This window comes from Anthonomus grandis, chromosome 8 (assembly GCF_022605725.1).
Source record: "Anthonomus grandis grandis chromosome 8, icAntGran1.3, whole genome shotgun sequence".
NCBI classification, from domain to species: domain Eukaryota; kingdom Metazoa; phylum Arthropoda; class Insecta; order Coleoptera; family Curculionidae; genus Anthonomus; species Anthonomus grandis.
Window position 1 is genome coordinate 3,808,362 of NC_065553.1, and position 22,273 is coordinate 3,830,634.

Genomic DNA, 22,273 nt, shown 5'->3' on the forward strand with positions numbered 1-22,273 from the left:
AAGATTTAGGATATGATCTTCGAAGCGAAGGCGACCATCAATGGTAATACCAAGGAACTTACAGCTTTCTTTTTTTTGCAAGGGGGAGTTTTCACTAAACATAAGGCCCTGAACGTCACACTTAAATCCCATAATAAAGGTTTTGCCCACATTAAATACAAGCCTGTTTGCAGCACACCACTCCGATAAAATCTTAAGATCCTTAAAAACCTGGGCTCTAACATTATCAGAATCTGTATGATTCCATAAAATGGTGGTATCATCAGCAAACTGAACCACTTTGCCCTGCAGTTTTTATGAACCCAAATCATTTACATAGAGCAAAAATAATAGTGGTCCTAACACTGAACCCTGAGGTACTCCAGTTTTAAGGGATCTGGAATCGGATAAACATCCAGATATACAAACAATATATATACAATAACAGATATACAATAACATACTTAAGGAGATTGCTTCTAATTGTCTGTATAGCAAATCAGCCAATCAAGGCAAATGCCAACCTAGAACAGAGCTGCTCAATGTGATTTTCAAACACATTATTCTACTATCAATAAGTTAACCTAAGAATTTATTAAAAATATTACTAACAACGATTTGCGGACTTCCGCGTCATCCTTCACCCAGTCAACACGTGGTCGTTCTTTTCCTATCCTTCGGATTCCTTTCCTAAACCTTTTCCTACCCCTTGCCGTTAAATATAACGTACTTTTGCCCTTTGCCAGTGGTAGCTGAACGTATTCACGCCTGTAGCCATGCCGGATACATCGTGCGGGAAGCGTCACCGTGCATTTCAGTATTAAAAATTGTGAAACTTGTCGATTCGGGGAACAGGGTACTTACCCGACGGTTTTCCCGAATCTCCAAATCGTGCTGGCAGATTGCCTCGCAGCAGAGCCATTAAACTTGCAAGTCCAAAACAACGATTTGTGAACCAGAAGAAACATCTAAAATAAATTTACTTGCGCTTATACGCTTTGACAAGTGGCTACGCTAGGTTTAATTTTATTATTCTATTTATTCTTTATTCGATTAAAATATTACATATCGATGGTCGATTTAAATATTCATATACGTTTTTTTTGTAAAACATTGATTTATAATTATTACAAAAAAAACATAAATTTACCTAATCCTGTAGAACAGTTATCAAAGCAATTCAAGCAATTTTTCTTGAACGGGGATTGGTTAGCGCAAACTCTAAAAACAATTTAAAAGTGTCGCGAAGGTTTGCGGATTAAATCTTGTCATCTAAATCTTGTAAATATGTCAGAAGCGTTGTGTCTAAAAAAACCACACAATAGGGTTTAAAGTATAAAAACGTAAATTATTTTCGTACCTGTTTCTATTTTTATTTAGATACCATCCATCGCCTCTTATTTTTTGTTGCAATTTTCAACAAGCCCCACTCATTACCACATACGCAGGACAAGTAACACATTTTCCAGTCATTATACTTGTCGTCGTCAGACTTTTGATTTAGTGGACTGTATTAGGTTTTTGAGATAGATTAAGATTTAATATGGCTCTTCGTTTTTTCGAGGAATGTTCGACCGCACATTAGTGATGCATAATGGCTTACCTTGCTTCGTTGAAGTCGGGCTTGGTAGTGCTACCAGTTCATCGTTCCTTCCATATCAGGCACTCACACTTTAGGTAAAGTTTAATTTAAGTCTTTATTATAAGTTTAATCTGATTCGTTAAATAATTACTGCAGGAAAATCACTGGCGGTCAATATGTATAAGGCTGTTAGCGGTTAGCTGTTTTACAAAACCTACTTGCAAGTGTGTGTAGGTACTACTGCGTACTTCCTTCCAATTTTTGGCAATGCATTTGGCCTGCATTGCGCAAGGTCAGTAAGGTTACAAACCCGCAAAACAATGTGCGTATTTTCGCGGAAAAATGTATTTTAAATAAAATAGTTAATTATTAAAGAACCATCTTATGATTTCCCAATTTAAACGTCCCGAAAAATAATAAAAAAATAAAAATATTCAATATTAATTAATCTTGGATTGATATCCAACAATACTTTTAACTGAATGTTTATTATAGTATACAACCTTAACTCTGGCGTTTCTTTAATTACCAATTCATATAAACTATAGTTACTTGCTTACTCGAATATTTGCCAAATATATCTAATTATTTGCATATATACGCCAAATATGCGAGTCGTTTGAGTACGGCTTTAGAAATGCTTGGCTTGGAAATTCTTTCGACGGGATATTCTTAAAAAGATTTTCAGGCTCAATGGGATTTTAGTCTGCAGATTATCTTACTTAGGAGTGGCATTATAAAAGTAAATATGGGCAATTAATTTTTTTAAATCATACATAGATGTACAAAAAGCGGGACAAAAAAAAGATGCCAAATTAAAAAAAAAGACTGAAGAGTACTTACCATGATTTAAAAACCATTTTTAAAATATCAACACCTTGTATGGCGAAAAATAATCATTTGTACAAATATAAAAATATTTTTCTATAACATATAAGTCCTGCCATAAAAGAAACGTGACCTCATATATAATCTCTCCTACCTATTAAATTGACAGGAACACAAAATTTAAAATCTTTTAACAGAAAACTGTTCGCTTGCTACAGATCCTATTTATAATTTGAATGAGTTCCTACTACCTTTACATAAGAAATTATATATTGATTGTTGACTCCGTTTTTTCTTTGTCCATTTAATTATAAGCTAGTCTAAATAGTAAGTAGGATATGTAGTATTTTACATTCAATTGCAATCAGTGTACCCTATATAAATAAATTTTAATTTATTTTCCAATAATTTCATATAATTCGTTAAACTCAAGTGTTGTCCAGCATAGTTGTCAACGAGTCATACAATAAGAAAAAGCTTTATAATTTACTATGAAAAAGAAGCAGTGGATAAAAAAATCAACCCTAGGCAGATATCAAGAGTCTTAACGTTATTTAAGAAATTGGTTGAAGGTTCGTATTGAGTTAAGCGAGTCAAAATGGGAAGTAAAGTCTACTCTACTCAAGATGGGATCAACAACGACACCAAAAAACCAGATCAAACAAACCATATCCTACATCACCTATTTAGTACCTATTACATATTTAATTTACAAATCACATAGATAAAACCGAGGCGGTACTTCCTTCCTCTCACCCAGAAACTAATCGGTCGACCCCGGTACCCTGCATACCTGCGACACACCTGTTTATTACTACGACACGCCACACAGTACCACTTTTCCACCTGTATTCGAGTGAACGCCAGGTATACGCCAGTCGCCAGTACCACTTTCGGTTCGAATACCCGCGCTGCGCTGTTGTTTTTGTTATATTTCGTATTTCGGCTTGTTTTGGAGTGCCATAGAAGGAAAATTGTTTTTTTTTTTAATTATTTTATTAAACTCTGATGTTTTTGTTGTTGCGAAATGTTAATTGTTTGTGTGTGACAATCGGATAGATAATATTAATAATTATTTTATAAGTGCAGTGTTTTAGACGCATAGTGGTTTCTAGGATTTCGTTTGAGGATTAAATTGAGTTTGCCGGTTATTGTTTACAGGTAAGTGTGTAAGGATTTTTGGATAAGGCTTTACAAGGTTGAATTTTAATTTTTTTCCCGGTTCTTGCTGCAATATTTTGGGTCCAAACAGGTTTAGGGTCCAAACGGAGAAAAATGCGACAGACATCCATAGAATGTAATTCAACAAATCTTAACAAAATATTGGTTGATTGGTTAACAAGACATTTACTAGGAGGTAAAAGAGGGTCAGTTTTAGAAATTTCACTTTCATGGCCCAAAGACCCATGTGCTCCATAATACAATAATATGAGAAATAATATATTGCAAAAGATAGTGATTAGTTCTCCTAGAAATTATACTTATTTATCAGAAATATTGCAAATGCTTTAAATTCTGTAGGCACTTGCCTCTTTAATTCTGCCTTTACATTGAAGTAGTTTAAGACCATCTCTAAAATAATTCAAAATATAATACTCAAATATGTTTTGTAGTATATTTTGAATATAATTATCCTTTTTGGAATCATTTTAATTTATTTAAGATCATCGTGTCTGAGTTGTAAGTCAACCATGTTAAAATGTTGACATTATAAATAAATAAAAATGATTTATTTAGCATGTTTGGCTCGCTTAAAACTAATTTAGACAGAATACTATTAATAATACTTATAATATATATTATAATATTAAGACTAGTTTTATTTTTTTAAGTATTTATTAAGACTTAAAAAAATTTTATAAGACAAAAATCCTCCAAAGTTCTTGCACATGTAACCACCCATTCCGGTACAGTTGTACGAGCGAATTCCATTATAAAACAACGATTTTTGGAATGCAGTTGTTCCTACTATTGAAATATTAAAATATTGGTTTGATCGTAAATTACGTTCATGCAGATTTTCCCGAGTTACGAGATATGATTTCAAATAGGTCGATTATAAGTCATGCATAATTTTCTACATTAGAATGTTAAAACGAACACAATATTTAGAACTAATATTTTAGTCCGCTGAGAAACACGATAGAAAAATCCAATTTTTTTACACATGAAATCAACATGATTATTAAATGCTAATTGGGGATCCAATATCTAAAACGCCTAAGTACTTAATGCAAACAAAATCAATATCACGTCCAATTATACTAATTTTATGTCCCAAACCACAAAAGTTCTGATATAAAAACTTAGAATCACCATACATTTTGTCTTTAAGCTAATTAATTTCAATTTGTTTTGACAAAGCCATTCCTACAATAATTGAAGTTCTTTACTTAAGATGTTGGTTATTTCCTGAAAAATTGTACCAGAAACAGATATTAAATTCACAAAGAGTTGGCTAAATATGTTTGTAAAAATGACAAACCACAGATCCCTTTTTTTACACATTTCCTTGTAGAACATACTTTCCCTTGGAGATAAAACAGATTATAATATATAACATTAGTACAATGAAATCTATATTTTAAAAAATCCTGTATCCAGATTAGGATATTACCTCTAACACCATACAAACTAAGTTCCAGTACAAGTATATCCCTGTTATAGTCACACCCTGTTATAGTGTATAAATACACTTATTTGTTTTCCTAATATAACCCCTCAACTTAACCCCTATTGAATATATTGAATTGCTAACATTCACAAGTGTCTGCTTCTGAATCCTGGTTGACACTCACATAAAATTCCATTACTTAGGTTCAAAGTTTTCTTTTAATTGCCTTGATATAAATGTCCACAACAGGTAATAATTTAATGGGTCTCGAAGGTCATAAGATTTAGACGCTTTATGTGTTTTTCTTTAAATCATCTGGAATTTTACCTGTAGTTTATGATCTATTAATTAAATTTAAAAGCGCAAACCCTATGACACTAAAAAGAAGTTTTGTGCTAAGAGATTCATCGCCAGTACTCTTGCTTTTTAAGTCAAATACATTTTTTTAAAACTGAAACCAAGACACAAGCTTTTAATGATCGCAAATATGATGAACTAGACTATGCATTTTTTACGGATGAGAACCTGGCTCAGCAGGTTCTATGCTGCCAAAAATTTCTTCCACAATATTATATGCCCCAAAATCTATACCTGTCAAATCTGCCTCCATATTCCGGCTGCCCAATAACGTTTTCAATGTACGCCACATCCTCTTTCCATCCCTGCATTCGTCAATGTATTTTTTAAAATAATTAACTTCTTCATTCCTTAAAACAAAACTTCTTTGCCTTTTATATTCATTCCAGTCATCTACTGGTCTTGTAATGTTAAACCTTTTTTATGCTATAGGTCCCTTGTTTGTTGTACCTGTATTTCCTTACGTGATGTTACCCATATTTTTTTGTTCTTTGGACATTGGACCCAAATAACTTTCTATTAAAAAAAAAAACGTTGGCACGAAAACTTAATTAATACAAGGATAATTTTGTTGGGATACTCCGTAAGACGAGAAGCAGAATAAAAGAAAAGTGGTACCTGACGATACGTGTTTCTGATTTTTGGATTCTTCAGGGCAGGTTAACAAGAAACTTAAGAAAACTGTTTTTTAACTATATGTTGGCTAAAAGAAATATGTAAGGTTGTGCCCACCTATACACATATAACCTCAAAAATATCAATAGGTCAAAATTGATAACGAATTATAACTTAAAGAAATCCCAAATAATAAGTTTTAATTATAGCATTATCACATAAACTCATTGATCTTAGCATGTCAAAATTCATTAATTTTATCGAAATTAAATCCCAACAGACCGAGTATTATGAGATTGAAAAAAGAATCTTATTTCGGGATCAGAAATGTCAATTTCAATACATTTCTCAATAAAATATACGGATGGAAGTGAGACAAACAATAATCCAATATACAAATACAAAAAAAACTTTTCACCATCTTTAATACGCATTTAAGGAAAGTACAAAATTTAAATCAAGTATCGAGCCATTTTTTGAGAATTAAAGTTGTTTTAAATCACCTTTTAGTGAAATTCTAAGGTGGTTAAATCAAAATAATTGAAATCAAAAAAGTCTAAATAAAACTAAATTAAAAATTAGAATACAAAAACAAAAAAAATGTAAAAGCGTATATCTTATTATATTTTATCACTATTTTTAACTTAAACTTTGTACCAAATAATATAGCATTACCTTAATGTAAGTTGACCACTAAAATATTCCGGCACATTATATTATGCTTTGCTAACTAGAAGTTTCTTACATTTGCATTGGAATTTTCGGAAGTTGTACTTTTTCTTTGCGTCATAAATAAGTGATCTCGTTAATTGGTTATTAGTGGGTATTCGTAGAAGAATATTTTGTGACTGTCAAGTAAGAGGTTCACTTTCTTTTTCTCTCTACCTCAAAAGTCTCTTGTCCATTATAATGCCTAAAAATTTTATATTGTCTAACTTATCTGTATCAGAAACAACATCTACAAGATTATATCTAAAAGTAAGAATGTTAGTTTTTGTTATATTAAATGTAAGTAAGTGGCTGTCGAACCAAATACTAACTTTTTGCAAATCATTATTGATATGATCCTGTAACAATAGGAATGATGCCCCAATTTCCAATAGAATCGGGAAATTCTAATTTTTGCTATTTGTTGATCTTCATTCCATGCTCTTTCAATAATGTTCTAAAGCCCAACGTCTGTATCGGCCATCATCATCATATCTTGTGCTGTTTGTTCCATCACATGGCATTTTCGAAAGAATATTGCAATTAAGCTAAGTTGTTTCTATATTTTTCTTTTATAGTTATGCTAAATCTAATTTATTTATAGTCATGGATATTTTATGAAGAAATAATTTGCCCTTGAAACGTATAAAATTGATTGTATTTTAATAATTACTTAAAAATAATTAAAATTTTGAAATAAAGAATTGGATTAAATTGGTTTTGATTCCTTTTAATCTCTTTTTTTTGCCTAAAAACGTTATTTATGTACGGCTTTCATACGTGGAACGTAGGCAGACTTATGACCAATTTAATGTATTAGAAAAAGATGGGAAAATTCTACTAATTTAACATATGACTTTTAGTAGATTAAAACATTCCGAAAACAATTTCGTGTCCGTTAAAAAACTCCATTTTGTAAAGCAGATAAAGTATTCGGAAAAGTTCAAAATGCAACTTGGACGCCGTGTAAATTAACTGTTAATAAAAATGTTTGTTATGGCCTGCAGCTATACCACAACACGCTAAATAAATAAAATACTCATTTAAATTTCAAATGTTTATGGAAAGTATTAACCGTCTTCTATATGCAACATTCTAAAGTGCAACGAGACTTATCCGCAAGGAGAGAAAAAAAGAAATTTTCTTTGATGTTTTTCGAATTATCACCGGTTTTAATAAGTTGTCATAGGTGTGTTTAACATGTGCAAAATTCTACTTAACTATGTACATTCTCGCGGCTAATGTAAATATACAAAAGCACCGACCGTGCAGTAATTAATATCGCATTTTTTTGTCTTTATTATGAACTGTTCAATTACGGCGAGCACTCAAGGTCCTTTCGAGCATATTAAAGTATAAAATGCCTCAAAATTATACTATCTCGTTATTTAACGACAAATATTTGCAATGGCAGTTATACCGGTTGCTATACCACATTGCTGCATACGTAATTTAAATATTTGTTTGGTTACGAAAGTTAAAGGTATCGTAAAATTTTGAAAATATAAATGATTGCCACCGATTTTTTGTAAACAATATCGAAAACAAATATTATTTTTAATTTTTCAAAAGATTTTTACGCAGACCGACGGTGTTGGTATTGTACACTTTAATAAAATTAACAGAACAAATTTAGTTTAATTTTTTGTAATATTTCAATTTTACCTAGCAGTCCTGTGGGCCTGGGTTTGAGTCCCAGACGTTTGTGAGTGTCTCATTTAGTATATACAAATAATGTTAATTTTAGTGACTGGCTGCTTTGTTAAAAAAATACTTTTATTTATTACAGTGCAAACACTGATGATAAAATATAATTTGATACAATTTCTTGCTATGAAATTGAAGCACAATGCAATTTTTCTATAAAATTTTACTGACAAAACCGCAAAAGCAAGTAGAATGGCTCGTGTACTGAATTAGCCTTTTTAGAATAATGTAGGCCTTTTTAGAAGAATTTGTAAGGATTCAGTATATAAAATTTGTATATTACTAGAAAGAACGTCACTCTCTTTTTGTCTGAAAGGCCTCGGAAAAGACTCGGAAAAGGCCCGGACCTGGTCTGAAGTATGTTCGTACGAATTACAGGAACTAAATTAATGATAATAGTGACACCTTTGTTGTCGCTGTCGGCTTTAAAAAATATCATCATGTCAATACAATAACGTTTTATCTATATATTCTGCTGCAATATTTTTTGTTTAAAATCCCATGCAAAATGCCATTAATTGCTTAGATATACTATATTATATACCAAATTAAATATATTATAATATACAGAGTTTTATTACAATATATACATACACTCATATACACTCTTGAAGAGCTGTGAACAAATCATCCTGGTTTCTAAATTTATCTTTATTTTTTTGTCTAATTTTCCTATCTAAATGGTCCCATAGGTTTTCTATCGGGGACTTTGTGCGGGCCATTTCATAAGGAGCACATTGTTGTCTTCAAACCATTTCTTTACTACTTTTGCGGTATGCTTCGGATCGTTATCCTGCTGAAACGACCATCGAAGCGGCATATTTTCTTCTGCGTATGGAAGCATATGATCCTGAAGAATTCTTAAAAATTGAAATCTGTCCATTTTTCCTTCAACTTTTCTTAATGATCCTACTCCTGATCCGGAAAAGCAACCCCAAACGATGATGCTCCTCCATGTTTTACAGTTGCCCTGGTGTACTTTGGATTAAGTAGTAAGTAATAAGTAAGTAAGTAAGTAGTAGTAAGTATTGGCAGGACGACGAACCCATTTCATTTCATCAGATCCGAATAGGCAGAACTTACTTTCATCAGAAAAAAGAACCGTTTTCCACTTTTGGGTTGTCCAATCAAGATGTTCCTGTGCAAATTGGAGTCTAACCAATCTATTCTTTTTAAAATGAATGGTTTTTTGGCTGGACGACGGCTATAAAGTCCAAATTCAGTCAAACGACGACGAATAGTACGCACAGATACCGAAACCCCAGGTATTTCATTATACATTTCTGTGGCGGGCATAAAGGGATGTTCTGTTGCTAACATTTTTATATTTCTCTCAATAACTTTATTCGTTTTCCTTGGCCGTCCATACCTTGGACGGCTAGACACTATATGCTTTTTTTTTTAAGCAGCAATAGTTTTTGAAACTACGGATCTATTACGATTAATTTGCCTAGCAATTTCACTTTGTTTTACAGTTTGAAATTTTTGAAACAATTAATTTTCGGAGATCAATACTCAGATCTATTCCGCGAGGTATTTTGCACAAATCGCATATAACAGTTTAACAATCAACGTTAAGATCAAACTAATGATAAATAATCACTTTAAATACCAAATAAGATTTGTTTGGAATGTTTATTCACTTTTGTCCGCATAAAATAGCATAAATATTTTTTTTATTAACTGATAAGGTAAATACAAACAAGAAGGATCTGTTTTTATGCTGCAATAATAGAGCTAAATATTTTCTACTAAAAATGTAAAATAATAACTTGTATGTTAAGATGTTATTGTTAAATTTGTAAACGTTTCTTCACTTTTGGCCGGTAGTGTATACTTAGTTAAAAAACGTTTTCTATAATTATCATCTCGAGCTTATACTGTCCACTGTTGGATAAAAACCTCTATCATATGTTGCCACGTATTTCGATCTTGTGCAGATTGGATCCAGTTTCCTGCAATCCGTTTTATGTTATAGCGGGTGGGTGGTCTGTCTCTACTTCTAGAAGCTTTGAATCTTGGTCGTCATCTCTCATTCTGGCCATGTGGCTTGCCTGGTTCTATTTTAGATAAAGAATACTCTCAACGGAGTATCGTACTCCTGTTTTGTTTCATATGGTTAGATTAAAGATTTTGTCAAAAAGTTTAATTTCAAGCATAATTGCCCTTTCCATTTTTCGTTGCATCATCTATTTTTTGTGAATATTTTGCTTGGTTAACGTAAGCGTTTCGCCGCCATATGTCAATATAAGGATGACATACTGGTTAAAGACCTTTCTCTTGAGACATATTAGCAGCAGTACTGTGCTTAACTTAACCAAGTACTGTGCTTAACTTAACCAAAAGCCGCCCATATTAAACCTATTCTTCGTCGAATCTCGTGTGTTCGTTTGTCTTGTTCAATGGTAATTACGCGTCCGAAATATTTCATCACTGAGTACCAGTTCCACTGTCATGAACTGTTTTTGTGTTCGATTTATTTTCAGCCCTATCTTGCTTGCCCCCTTATTTGTGGGAGAACTGCTGTACTGTGGCTTTTTTCCCAAATAAAGAGGGATACAATTGTGCGACTGGAGAGTACTAGTAGACTGTATTTATTTAGTTTTTATCTTCATCGAAGGACCACAGTGTAACTTCACAGACGGACCGAACTTGTAACTAGAGATATTAATAGTCATAAAAGTAGGTTTTAACTGGGTTCAGAGTATTTACGTATACCTTCACTAAGCCACTATGAGTGTCTAAAGATAATGAGTGTCTAAAGATAGAGACCCGTTTTTGGATCATTGGAAATTCTGGACCTAAATTTGGTCACTAAAGATATAAAGAGATAGAAGAGATCGAGAGGGAGAGAGACACAGAAACCCTTACACACCACTTCTCGGTGACAGTATTTCAACCTGACTGTACTGCAACTCTTGGACCAGTAATTAGCCATTAAGAGTCTGGAAGGAGACCTATATTAGGGTTAAAAGAGTAAAGAGAATAGAAGTAACTCGTGAGTAAATTTTCACTTCGACGGCTCGCAACTTAAGTCACACACTACATCTCGCTGACAGTGACCCTACCTGTTACAGCAATTGAGATCGACTGTAACCACTAAACTTTGACCGTGTGACTTTTTACCAGCTTGTTTTACTTAGTGGGTGTAAAAGTGCTCAAAAAGTGCACATTTCATCATCAAGGGATGTGAAAAGGGGCCTAAGACCTAAGGGCTTGACAGTTTCATAGGAATTTATGGGTTATATTTATGGTCTTAGCGTCTAAAAGTGGCCACTTAAAACTGATTGTTTTATGACCTGTGGGAACCTTTTAGAAATCGACGGTATCCTGAAAATTGTGAACATAAGCCAAATAAGAATAAATACATCTTAATGACAAAAAAAGTTATTTGGTTATTTCCCAACACTCGTTGTTTAGCCTTTTTATAATAATATGTCATCTGCGGAGCATAGCTGATTTAGTCTTTCTCCCTCTATGTTTATCCCTATGTTTTCAAAGTTTACTATATTTAGCATACTTAGCAATAGACCTACGAATAGTTTGGAAGTTGAGAAGATTGAATTGCTTGTTTCAATTCTCGATTTTAAATTCATCTGTATACTGATTTTCTGTAATTTTGACGTTTGCTGTTGCAGTCTTGTACTATATATATTTAATATATTTAATCTATATTCAATTGTTGCAAAGCAGCGACGGTCAATGAGGCACTCGGCTAGAGTTTCTAAAAGTTTCTGTTGATCTATAGAATCAAACGTCTTTTCGAAATCGACGAATATTAATATGTGTGGTTTGTTGTATTCGACGCTTTTTTCGATGGAAATCTTAGCTATTTACAAATGGTCATTTTTCCCATACTCCATATGAAAGCCTGTTTGTTCTTTCGAAAGAAAGAACTGTAGTTCTCTAGTCAGACAGTTGGTTGATGATTGGACAGATGATTTTTGTGTATATTTTGTATATGTGACTCAGAAGATTTAACAGTCTGTACTTTGCAAGGTCTGCATTGTACCTTTTTTATTTAAAATGGTAATTATGGCATTTTTTCATTGTGAAAAGGTCGTCCCTTCAAGGTGACATTTATTAAAAAGGATTTTTAGGGCTTTTATGAAGCCTTGACCACCTTTCTTAATAGTGTCTGTCACAAGTCCATCTTCGCTATCGGCTATTGTCTTTCATATTTTTTTTTTAAATAGATGAGCTTTCTTATTCCGTTATCTCGAAGATATTTTCTGAACCTTGATTTAAAACTTTCGGAATATTTACATTTGTTTTTGCAACTTGTCATGAGTGTAATTCCGTATAAGAGATTTTCAATGTTTTTATAATGTCGATTTTATTTGTTATTTCCTTATTCTACACTCTATGTATTGTTTTCTTTTCTATTGCGCTTGCCCTTAACTTCTTTTGACTTCTGTTTTTCTCTATAACATTTCTGATGTCTTCTACGTCTCTGCTGTTGTAGAGAACCCCAAAAGATGTTCTATGAACGTTTATCATTATCTGCGAACATTCCAGGTGAAACTGCGTCAAATTATTTCTTCTAGGCAGTTAAAGTAACTTTTTTCCATTTTTTTAGGAGTTGTAGTAATTTCCAATTTCTTTTAGCTCTTTGACAAAAAAATAAAAATAATGGACGGTCAGATTAAATCTTGTTTATTCCAGGCAGTTATCATTTATTCTTTTTTAAAGAATATTTTTAAGTTTATTCTATTTTTTAATGTAGTTGTAATAATTTAATATAAATACTTGAACTTTAAACAAAATTAAAAGACGCATTAAATTAATTTGTATTCCTTTTATCTCTTATTTTATCTTTTTCGAGTACTTAAGTATATTTGATTCTTAGATGTATTTTTCCTTTTTTTTTTAAACAAATAAAAATACTAAAACTTTGACGAAAAAAAATATTTTTTTTCGAAGCAGGTGATATATATATTTTTTATTTTCCAGGCATTTACATTTTTGTAATGTAGATGTAGTATTTTCTCAAGTTGCCTAAAATATTTAAATTAAATGAATTATTTCTACCAGGCAGTTAAACGCCATCTTTTATCTTCTTCAGGCACTTAAATAATTTTTCTTGAGTTGTAGTTGTAGTAATTTAAAATTTTATGCCTTTTAAAAAAAGACTTTTTAGCATTAAGTTATTTCGTATTAATCCCAGTCAGTCGAAGTTTTGTTTTCTCTTTTAAATACATTTAAATCATTTTTTTGTTCTACGAAATTTATATAACTATCTGAAAAAAATGCATTAAATTAAATTTAATTCCTTCCATGTAGTTCAAAAAATTTAAAATATTTCTTCAATTTCCTGCCAGGAAGACAGTTTTGAGACCATTAAAGAGATATTTTTTCTTAAATATAAATATAGTAATTTTATTTTGTCTATACTTGTCTAAACAGAATAATATAAATATTATAATATAGAATAAAAAATATATATATTTATCAAAACCTGCATTACATTAATTTTTATTCACTCTACGTAATTGAAGTATAATTTATTTCTTTTCCCGGCATTTATCTATAATTTTTAAAATATAAATGTAGCAGTTTCTTAATTTACTTAAAACAATGTAATTAAATGTAGTAGTAATTTTCTATTTTTTCTAACTATATAAAATACAATAAAAATCTTTACATTTTAAATAGAATTAAGTAAATAAGCTAAATAATTTAAATAATAGTTTTTCCTTCCAGGCACTTTACATTTAAATGTATTTATAGAAATTTTCCATTTTATTAAATTATCTCTTTTTTTCCATAGACACACATGATAATAAGAATACTGGTCTATTTAAAGAATATTAATACCAAACCTGAACAAACAATCCTTCGAGGTCTGAAACATTTAAACCTTAATCAAACTTGGTTGGTTTGTTCCCTGAAAGCCTGCCCTATAATTATGATATATTTTCATGAGACATCTTCTAGTTATTTTTTTTCAAATAAAACTATCCTTTGGTAAGATTTTGAGTTTCGAGATCAGTGAAATAAAAGTCCATTTTAACTTAAAATGGCCGACGTTTCGCAAAATATATTTGCTTCCTCAGGGCGCTAAAAATACAGGAACATTTTAATTTGTGCGAGTCTTGTCTTGTGTAAAGAAATATCCATGTATATTCCGTTATACCTAAATGTTTTTTGCGTCTATGTTTATATTTATTTTTAAGGATTCAGATTTATATAAGTAACATCTATTTTGTTTTCTTTCTATTTTATTAAAAAAAATAGGTTTAAGCAGAATAAGACATAATTTCTCTATATACAACAGTATATGTATGTATGTACATATTATTGTGTTGCAATATTTTTCGTTATATACGGGTAGGGTCAAAATTATTAACTTGTAAGTGTTTCTCAACAAAAATTCATGTATTTTTAGCGCCCTGAAGAAGCAAATATATTTTCCGAAACGTCAGCCTATTTAAGTTAAACTGGACTTTTATTTCACTGATCCGAAAACCCAATATCTTATCAGACAACTAACAGAATTTAGATAATTAAAAGATAAACCAACAAAACTATCTATTTTAAGAAAAGTCCTGTATATTTTATGAATGAATAATTCTTGCATACTTTTGGTAAGAACCTTAAAAGCCGAAGGAAAAATATTATTACTACAGGCGTCAGTTCAAAAATATAGTCAGACAGATCAGGTACCTGCAATATAAACCACTTAGGATGATTCCTTCCTTCAATAATTTCTCTTTAAATATCCCACTGGTACCTTTTTACCTGATCGTACACCTTTCGTTGAGGTCATTTTGTATTACGAATATTAACTGTATATCTAAGTCTAAAAACTTCGATAGATGAACCATTCTCTTATTTAAAAAGTGATTAAAACCTATAGATGAAATGAGTAGATAATGATGTCTAGCCAGGTAAATTTACTTATAGTGCCACTTTAATTTAACTATATTAATATTTCATTTATTTTTCTGTTGTACGAACCAATAATACTCCGGGTAGCTAATGAAAGTGACACAAATCCAAATTTCGAAAATTGTTAAGGCATGACTTCAATTTTTGTAATTTTTTGGGTATTTACCATTTTATTTCTCAATCACGGCCTAAATTATCTTTAAATTTCATGTTTTTTACACAGTTAGAAAATTAAGCAAATTTCTTTTGAAAAAGTTTTTTCTGATATCGTTCTATCAACTACATAAAGGTTTTGCCTTAGGTCACCAGTATTATTGTTGCATTGAATATTTGTGCTTTATAATAAGATTAAGTCGATATTTAATGGATCTCTGGAGAAGAAAGAATTAATGACCAAATTAGCTAATACAGCCAAAAAATCAGCAGTATTTATGTACTTCAATAAGACATTACTAGAAATGAGAAGTAAACTCTCTCTCTTGAAACCAATTTACTCAAACTTAATTTCAGCTAAGTAGTAAATAACATAGGGAAATTCAGACCAGAAATGTAAAAGAAATTGATGTTTTTAATAATGGATCTAACAATAGCTAGGTGAAAGGTCATAAAAATAGTTAATATAGTTTAGGAAGCTTAACCTCGCCCGGATAATACACGGGTCACTCTTATAAATAGTTTATTAATGTTTCAAAGAATAGAAAGCTATTTCTTAGTCCACCAACTAGTGAGCCCTATTTGATTGACCCTTCTGTGACTGGTTTTTCTTCTAGTGAAGAATCCTTTTTTCAAATACATCAAGTAATTGATCATATTGTAGCGTTTTTATTGTTCTTGTATGTGTGAGTTAACTGATTTATTACACACGTACATACTAAAAACAATGACATAAGACTACTAGAATCATTTATTTACACTGTTTTCATTTGCTACTATTTATTTTGACTTAGGTAGGCCACACGAGGCGGTTTAGATGTATACTTATACTATGAACAATAATTCTAGCAATGATCCTTATAATTTTATTATGAAACTTGATTAAATAAATTTAGGCTGCGAGTATGTCGACGTAGAATGTAAAAAAATGAGAACCTTCTGCAGTTCAGATAAAAGAATTTAACCATTGACAAGTTTATGCAAAAACAATAATTGGTTATATGGGGAGCCAGTGCCTCTAAGCCGAAAAAATTGCATCTTTTACTATAATCAATTTCAAACATATTAATCCTTCCATATAACATATTAAACTCCCTCCAGACTCTAAAAATTCCACGTCAGACCGCATTTACAATCGAAAATATTTCCCAAATCTTTAATAGTATTAACCATCATAAGGAAATTTTAATAAATTCGTACCTCTAGAAAAGGATGTAATAGAATACTTTGAAACACTTAAGTGCAGACCCTTATCCAAGGAGCACTTAGACAAACCGTTAGACAAAGTCCAATTGAAGCTTCGAAAAATCGTTAATGGAGAAAATCGTTTTAAAAATGTCATTTGGTCAATTGCAAGGATGCCTTAAAATTTCTAATCGTAATTTCTAAAGGTAATTTCAGTCTGCATAAGAAAGGTTCAAAGATTCTTTTGCTGGTAAAGAACCAAGTTGAGGAATAATTATAAATTTAATATAATTCTCTCTTTCACACATAGTAACGTAGCTTTAGGAAAAAATACTGCACTGAAAATGAATATTTCTATTAAATGCTTAAAAATCAATCTTTTCGTCAACTGCTTAGAGAAATTTGAAAAAATAAATCTTTCGCTCAACTCTTTGGAAAGCATCAACCTTTGTATTAAATGACTGACAAAATAAATCCTTTACTCATCTTCATCCTTGCTAACACTGCAGCTAGAGATTTATGTGAAAAGATTTTTAATGGCTTAAAAAGCATCTTATATTCTATGATTTGCCAAGGGCTTTTGACTGTGTAAATCATGACATATTTCTTCAGAACCTTACGTATTATACATTTGTTAGCAATAGTATTAAGGTGCTCTAGTCCTAGTAGAAGTGAATTTATTCCAAATAGTAAAAGTCAATTTGCTCATTTTGTGGGATGCAAGTTTAGTGTTAAAGCATGTAATGCTACTAGGTTCCGTTCTTAGGCTGGTTTTTTTTTTCGGTGTATGCCATATCCTCTCATTCATCATTTCTGCTTCTGTCACAAAGTCTTCTGTTATTTAAAGGAGTGGACCCTTGGCAATCAATTGGGCTTAGATATTAAAGGATCACAAGGATCTTACAGTAAGCATTTTGGGCATTTCCCTGGATGAAGCAATGACTTGGTAAGTTCCCGACTAGGAATTGTCGAGCAAATTGAGTAAGTACATGTATCTCTTTCTTAACCTGGCCTGCTCTGCCTCCACCTGCATAATTAGGACTACATAGTATTCGGTACTTTCACTCTTTTTGTCTCATCAATTGGAGTCATTCTGTGCATATACCCAAAATATGTGAATTTTATCGAGACCCACAGACACAATACCAGGAATAGTTGCTGCCCTGGGACCCCATATCGGAGGCTCTCTACAACCCATAATGTGATGTCTTATTATAGCGTTAAGTTCTACAATACCCTTCCACTTAATGCATTTAAAATCAAAATTAAAGAATTTCTGACTAAGCATGCAATCTACTCGTTTAAGGAATTCCTTTTATGCGGTTTTAATGACTTGTGATGACTGGGTGTGATATATAAGTGTGTTTAGATTAATTTTCTATTTTATTCGTCTTATCATATTAATGAATCCTCTGCAATTTGGATTTTTAAGAAATCCATTTTTATATTTTTTTTGCCATTTTAATATTTTTGCTTTGTACTTTATTGCGCTAATAAATAAATTAATAGTTACAGATAACTATATCACCTGAATTATATTATCATAGATAAATAATTTGCTTTGTAGTACAATAAAACCATTCCTTAATGAAAAATAATTGAAGTCACAATTCTTATCTTTCAATATGTAAATTGAATTATCCTCTTATCGTCATCATAAGCTATTATTTTTTATCTTTGTTTTTTTTTGCAGGATTTTCCCATTATGGAAGGACCGAGTTTTAAAGGTTAAAATATGAGAGTATAGAAACTTAAAAGACAAAAATAGTACACCAAAACCAAAGATCTGAAACTATTGTGTTAAAATGGCGTATAGAACAATAATTTTGGCTGTTTTTATCGAATTAAGTTGGGCCCAAGAGACCACTTCGGAAGCTCCAATATGTTATGGCGCGGGATCAATGGCAGCCGCAGTCATCCTAACGTTCATCTTTACTTTATTGGTGGCGGGAGGATTTTTCTTCATTTGGAGGAAGCGGGAGAATTTGAAAAAAGGTAAGGAAGCAATTTACAACTTGGCAAAATCATCTTGCAGGCGGTATTTACGTGCAATAAAATAAGCCGAATGATAAAAATACTGAAGCTAGAGGGAGAAAAGCCTGCTTGGCTGCTTATTGTAGTTGCCTCTTATGACAATCTTGCTTTTTTAAACTTAAAAGCTATTTATTATATTACATTATTACATCATATTTTGAAAAAGATACGCACTTGTCCTCATTGACCTATCTATGTTTTTCTAATAAAGTGATTGAGATAGTTGGTTGTAATAACATACAAACAAAAACTTCGTCATAACGTAATTATTAAGCAGTGATTGTCCTCCGTATTACTAACCACGCGATAATAATACGTGCAAAATTTGCAAAGTTGACCGAAAGGAAGTCAGTAATCATTGACGCCGACAGAAAATTATATAGAGGCAAAAAAAGCAGTTATTTTTATTTTTATTTTGTAAGTATCAATAAAAATTCCTTAGAGGTGCATGGTTATCATTATCCCTAGATGAATATTTATTTAGATATGGTGGCTAAAACGAACCGAACGTTAGTCATTATCTTCATGTATTTCATGGTTCCGTCATTACCAATATTGCTTTAGAATTATTATGATTATCAAGTATCATTTATTAGGTTCTGATGATAAGGATTTAAAGTTTTATTCCAAGGTTAAGCTGTACCGTCAGCTGTAAGCATTTTTCTCTATAAATAAATTAAAATTACTAAAAAACTTGTACTATCACCGCTTACTTTTAATTTCATTTTCTATATACTTACCATCGGAATGTCGTCTTTGACAAGTGATGTGTGACGCATTTTCATACAAATTCGATCCTAGAAAAAGCTCAGTTGCCATCAGACTAAAATCTATAATAAAAAAGTAGATATCACGGCGATTCAGACTGTCGCAGAAAGGTAAGAGGCAGTAAAAAACGTCAAAAAATACATATTTGACTCACTTTTAGATTTCAAACAGTTTCTTGTGTGAAATAAACACAAGTGCATAAAAACATTTAAAGAAAATTTAAGCCGTACTTAAAAGATAAACTGCTCTAAGTAGGTGTACTATCTTCTTCTGTGCACTTCTCACAGCCTTTTCTTTTTGGGGACTTTTCAAAGGCAGTCCTGTGTATCTATCGAAGAAACCATAAGTCTTTGCCAGCGATTTTCTTTTATCTGTCAAATGAGTTAGGAGGTTGATTCGCTTTTGCTAAATTAAAAGACAGTTGCCTCATTTTCGTCAGTCACACCAAACGAGTTAAAACGTGCTGTAAAATTGCCAACTCTTGTTCTTCAGTGAATACACATCTGTTTTAGATGCTGCCATTGTTGGAGCTATTTCTGTTCGTTCTTTTTTCAAATGACAAAGCGATGTGTTTTTCGGCACATTGTATAATACGGCCGCCTTTTTGTATCTTCCATATCTTGTTCAGGTCAACCTAGTCTCTTTGATGTTTTATTGCGCTTTCGTGGCATATTATATCTGGACAATAAACAAATTTTGTATTGACGCTTCGTCATTGACATCAAATATCATGTCTTTTAATATGAATTTCTTCCATTTATGTTAAAAATTCTAAATGTGAAATAATCGTGCAAATTGCTCCCGATAATAGAACTTACTAAATTTTGAAATATATCTGAGTCCTATTGTCAATCTTGAGTTTTCCTGAAATATTTCTCACATGATTCGAACATTTCTTTAAAGTCGTAAAAGTACCTGCAGTTGAAACAATCATAAAAAATCTTTTGTATGACAATTATAAAACTTCAGCACTTCTTATTAATTTATGTTCTTGCATAGCATTTTCTGTTTGTATTTTGTTAAAATCAAATAGATATTCTCCCAAAGTCCTACATAGCATATGTACTATCTAAAAATAAACTTCTGAATAATTTTAATAACCAATAAAAAAGGACGTGTCAAGAGAAGGAATCAAAGGTCCCGTTTTATCCGATATAATAGAGTTCCATTTTACCTGAAGTGCATTTTATTCATTGTTTGTGGACAATATAACCTTATAATATCAAAACGTACACAACATTTACTTGTTTTGGGTTATGGAATAAGACAAGGTACTAACTTGCTTTAACATTTAGAATTTTTAACACATAGAATTTTCTTTAAATAAATAATGTTACATTAATTTTTGGGGCTAAGCTAACTAGAAACCCTTCAATTAGATTGGGTAACGGAAGCACAAAACGAGTTAAGGATTTAACTGTTTGTGATAAAGCAGTTAAATGCTTTGAGAGTTTATTACTTTGAGAGCGATGCTCTTCGAACTACACACAACCGCAATGTCTAGGGATATTTTGAATAAATTTGTATATATATTTTTTAATATGATCTTTTTTTTTAAATTTATTTGCAAGTTTAAGAGTAGTTTATAAGGTAATAAAGAAACCCAAAAAATTTTAAATAATTTATATTTTTTCTAAAAAAATGCAAAAAAATTAAAGTTGTTGAGAAACTAGGTTTTACAAAAATTTAATTCTTAATTTTAAATTAACAAAAAATAAACAAAAACAATATTCAATAACTTGTATGACCTCCACGACTGTTCACAACTGCTTGACATCGTCTGGGCATGCTTAGAATTAAATGATCAATATCATCTTGGGGTATCTCATTCCAGGCTTCTTGAAGTGTCAGAAACAAAGTTCTTCTATTGTCTCTTGGTCTTTCCATACGAAGAACTCTTCTTTGAAGCATATCCCACATGTGTTCAATGGGGTTTAGGTCCGGGGATTGAGGTGGCCATGGTAAGACATCGATATTATTCATTTCTAGAAACTCTCTAGCAACCCTTGAAGTGTGTGGTCTGGCATTGTCGTGCATGTAAACAAAGGTTTGACCAATTGCTGCTGCATACGGAATAACAACAGGTGCCAGTATCTGATCCACGTATAATCTGCCAGTTAAAAAGTTTTCTAATAAAATGAGGTCTGTTCTTCCTCCAATACTAATGCCTCCCCAAACCATGATGGTTCCGCCACGAAAAGAATGCACTTCCTGGACATTGCACAGGCGGTTTGCGTTTCCAGGCTCTCTCCACATGCGAACTCTTCTTGAGTCGGGGTAAATTCCAAACCGAGACTCATCAGTGAACAGCACATTTGCCCAACTTTCATTTTGCCACAACAAATGTTCTTCCGCCCACAAAAGTCGTACTCCTCGATTACCCCAGGACAACGGTTGCACCCTTAAAGGCCGACGACTACGTAGGTTGTTTTCATGCAAACGTCGGCGTACAGTATCGGCTGAAACCTCAACGTTATGCACTTGCTGTAGCATGATTTGCAATTCTGGTGCTGTTACAGTGGGGCGTCTTCGAGCATTTAAGTGTAAAAAGCGGTCCTGTAGAGGGGTTGTAATACGTAAGCGACCTCTATGCCTTTCCGCCACATCGCCTTCTTCTCGATACCGTGCATATAAGCGTGAAATTACGCTTTGAGTAGTGCCCATGTTCACTGCAACCTGTGCTTGCGTCATACCACCATCTAAAAGGCCCACCGCTCGTATCATTTCTTCTCTCGTTAAATATTTGCGCTGCATGGTTAGCAAGAACTATACTGAGCTCTATGAACAAACTTTTTTCCAAAAAAACGCAAACACTTTTTTTTGGTAAAAGAATTCAAGACAATAAATAACGA

General features: G+C 31.9%; 1 protein-coding gene across 1 annotated transcript in view; it reads left to right on the forward strand.

The window, feature by feature from the left end:
- Window positions 1-3,223: 3,223 nt before the first annotated feature.
- The window catches only part of LOC126739197 (uncharacterized), a 67,382-nt gene continuing 48,332 nt past the window's right edge, over window positions 3,224-22,273 (forward strand). The window contains exons 1-2 of the mRNA XM_050444762.1: window positions 3,224-3,550; window positions 18,313-18,614. Of these exons, the coding sequence (XP_050300719.1) occupies window positions 18,425-18,614 (190 nt within the window). The 5' untranslated portion in view covers window positions 3,224-3,550; window positions 18,313-18,424. The remainder of the gene's footprint in view (window positions 3,551-18,312; window positions 18,615-22,273) is intronic.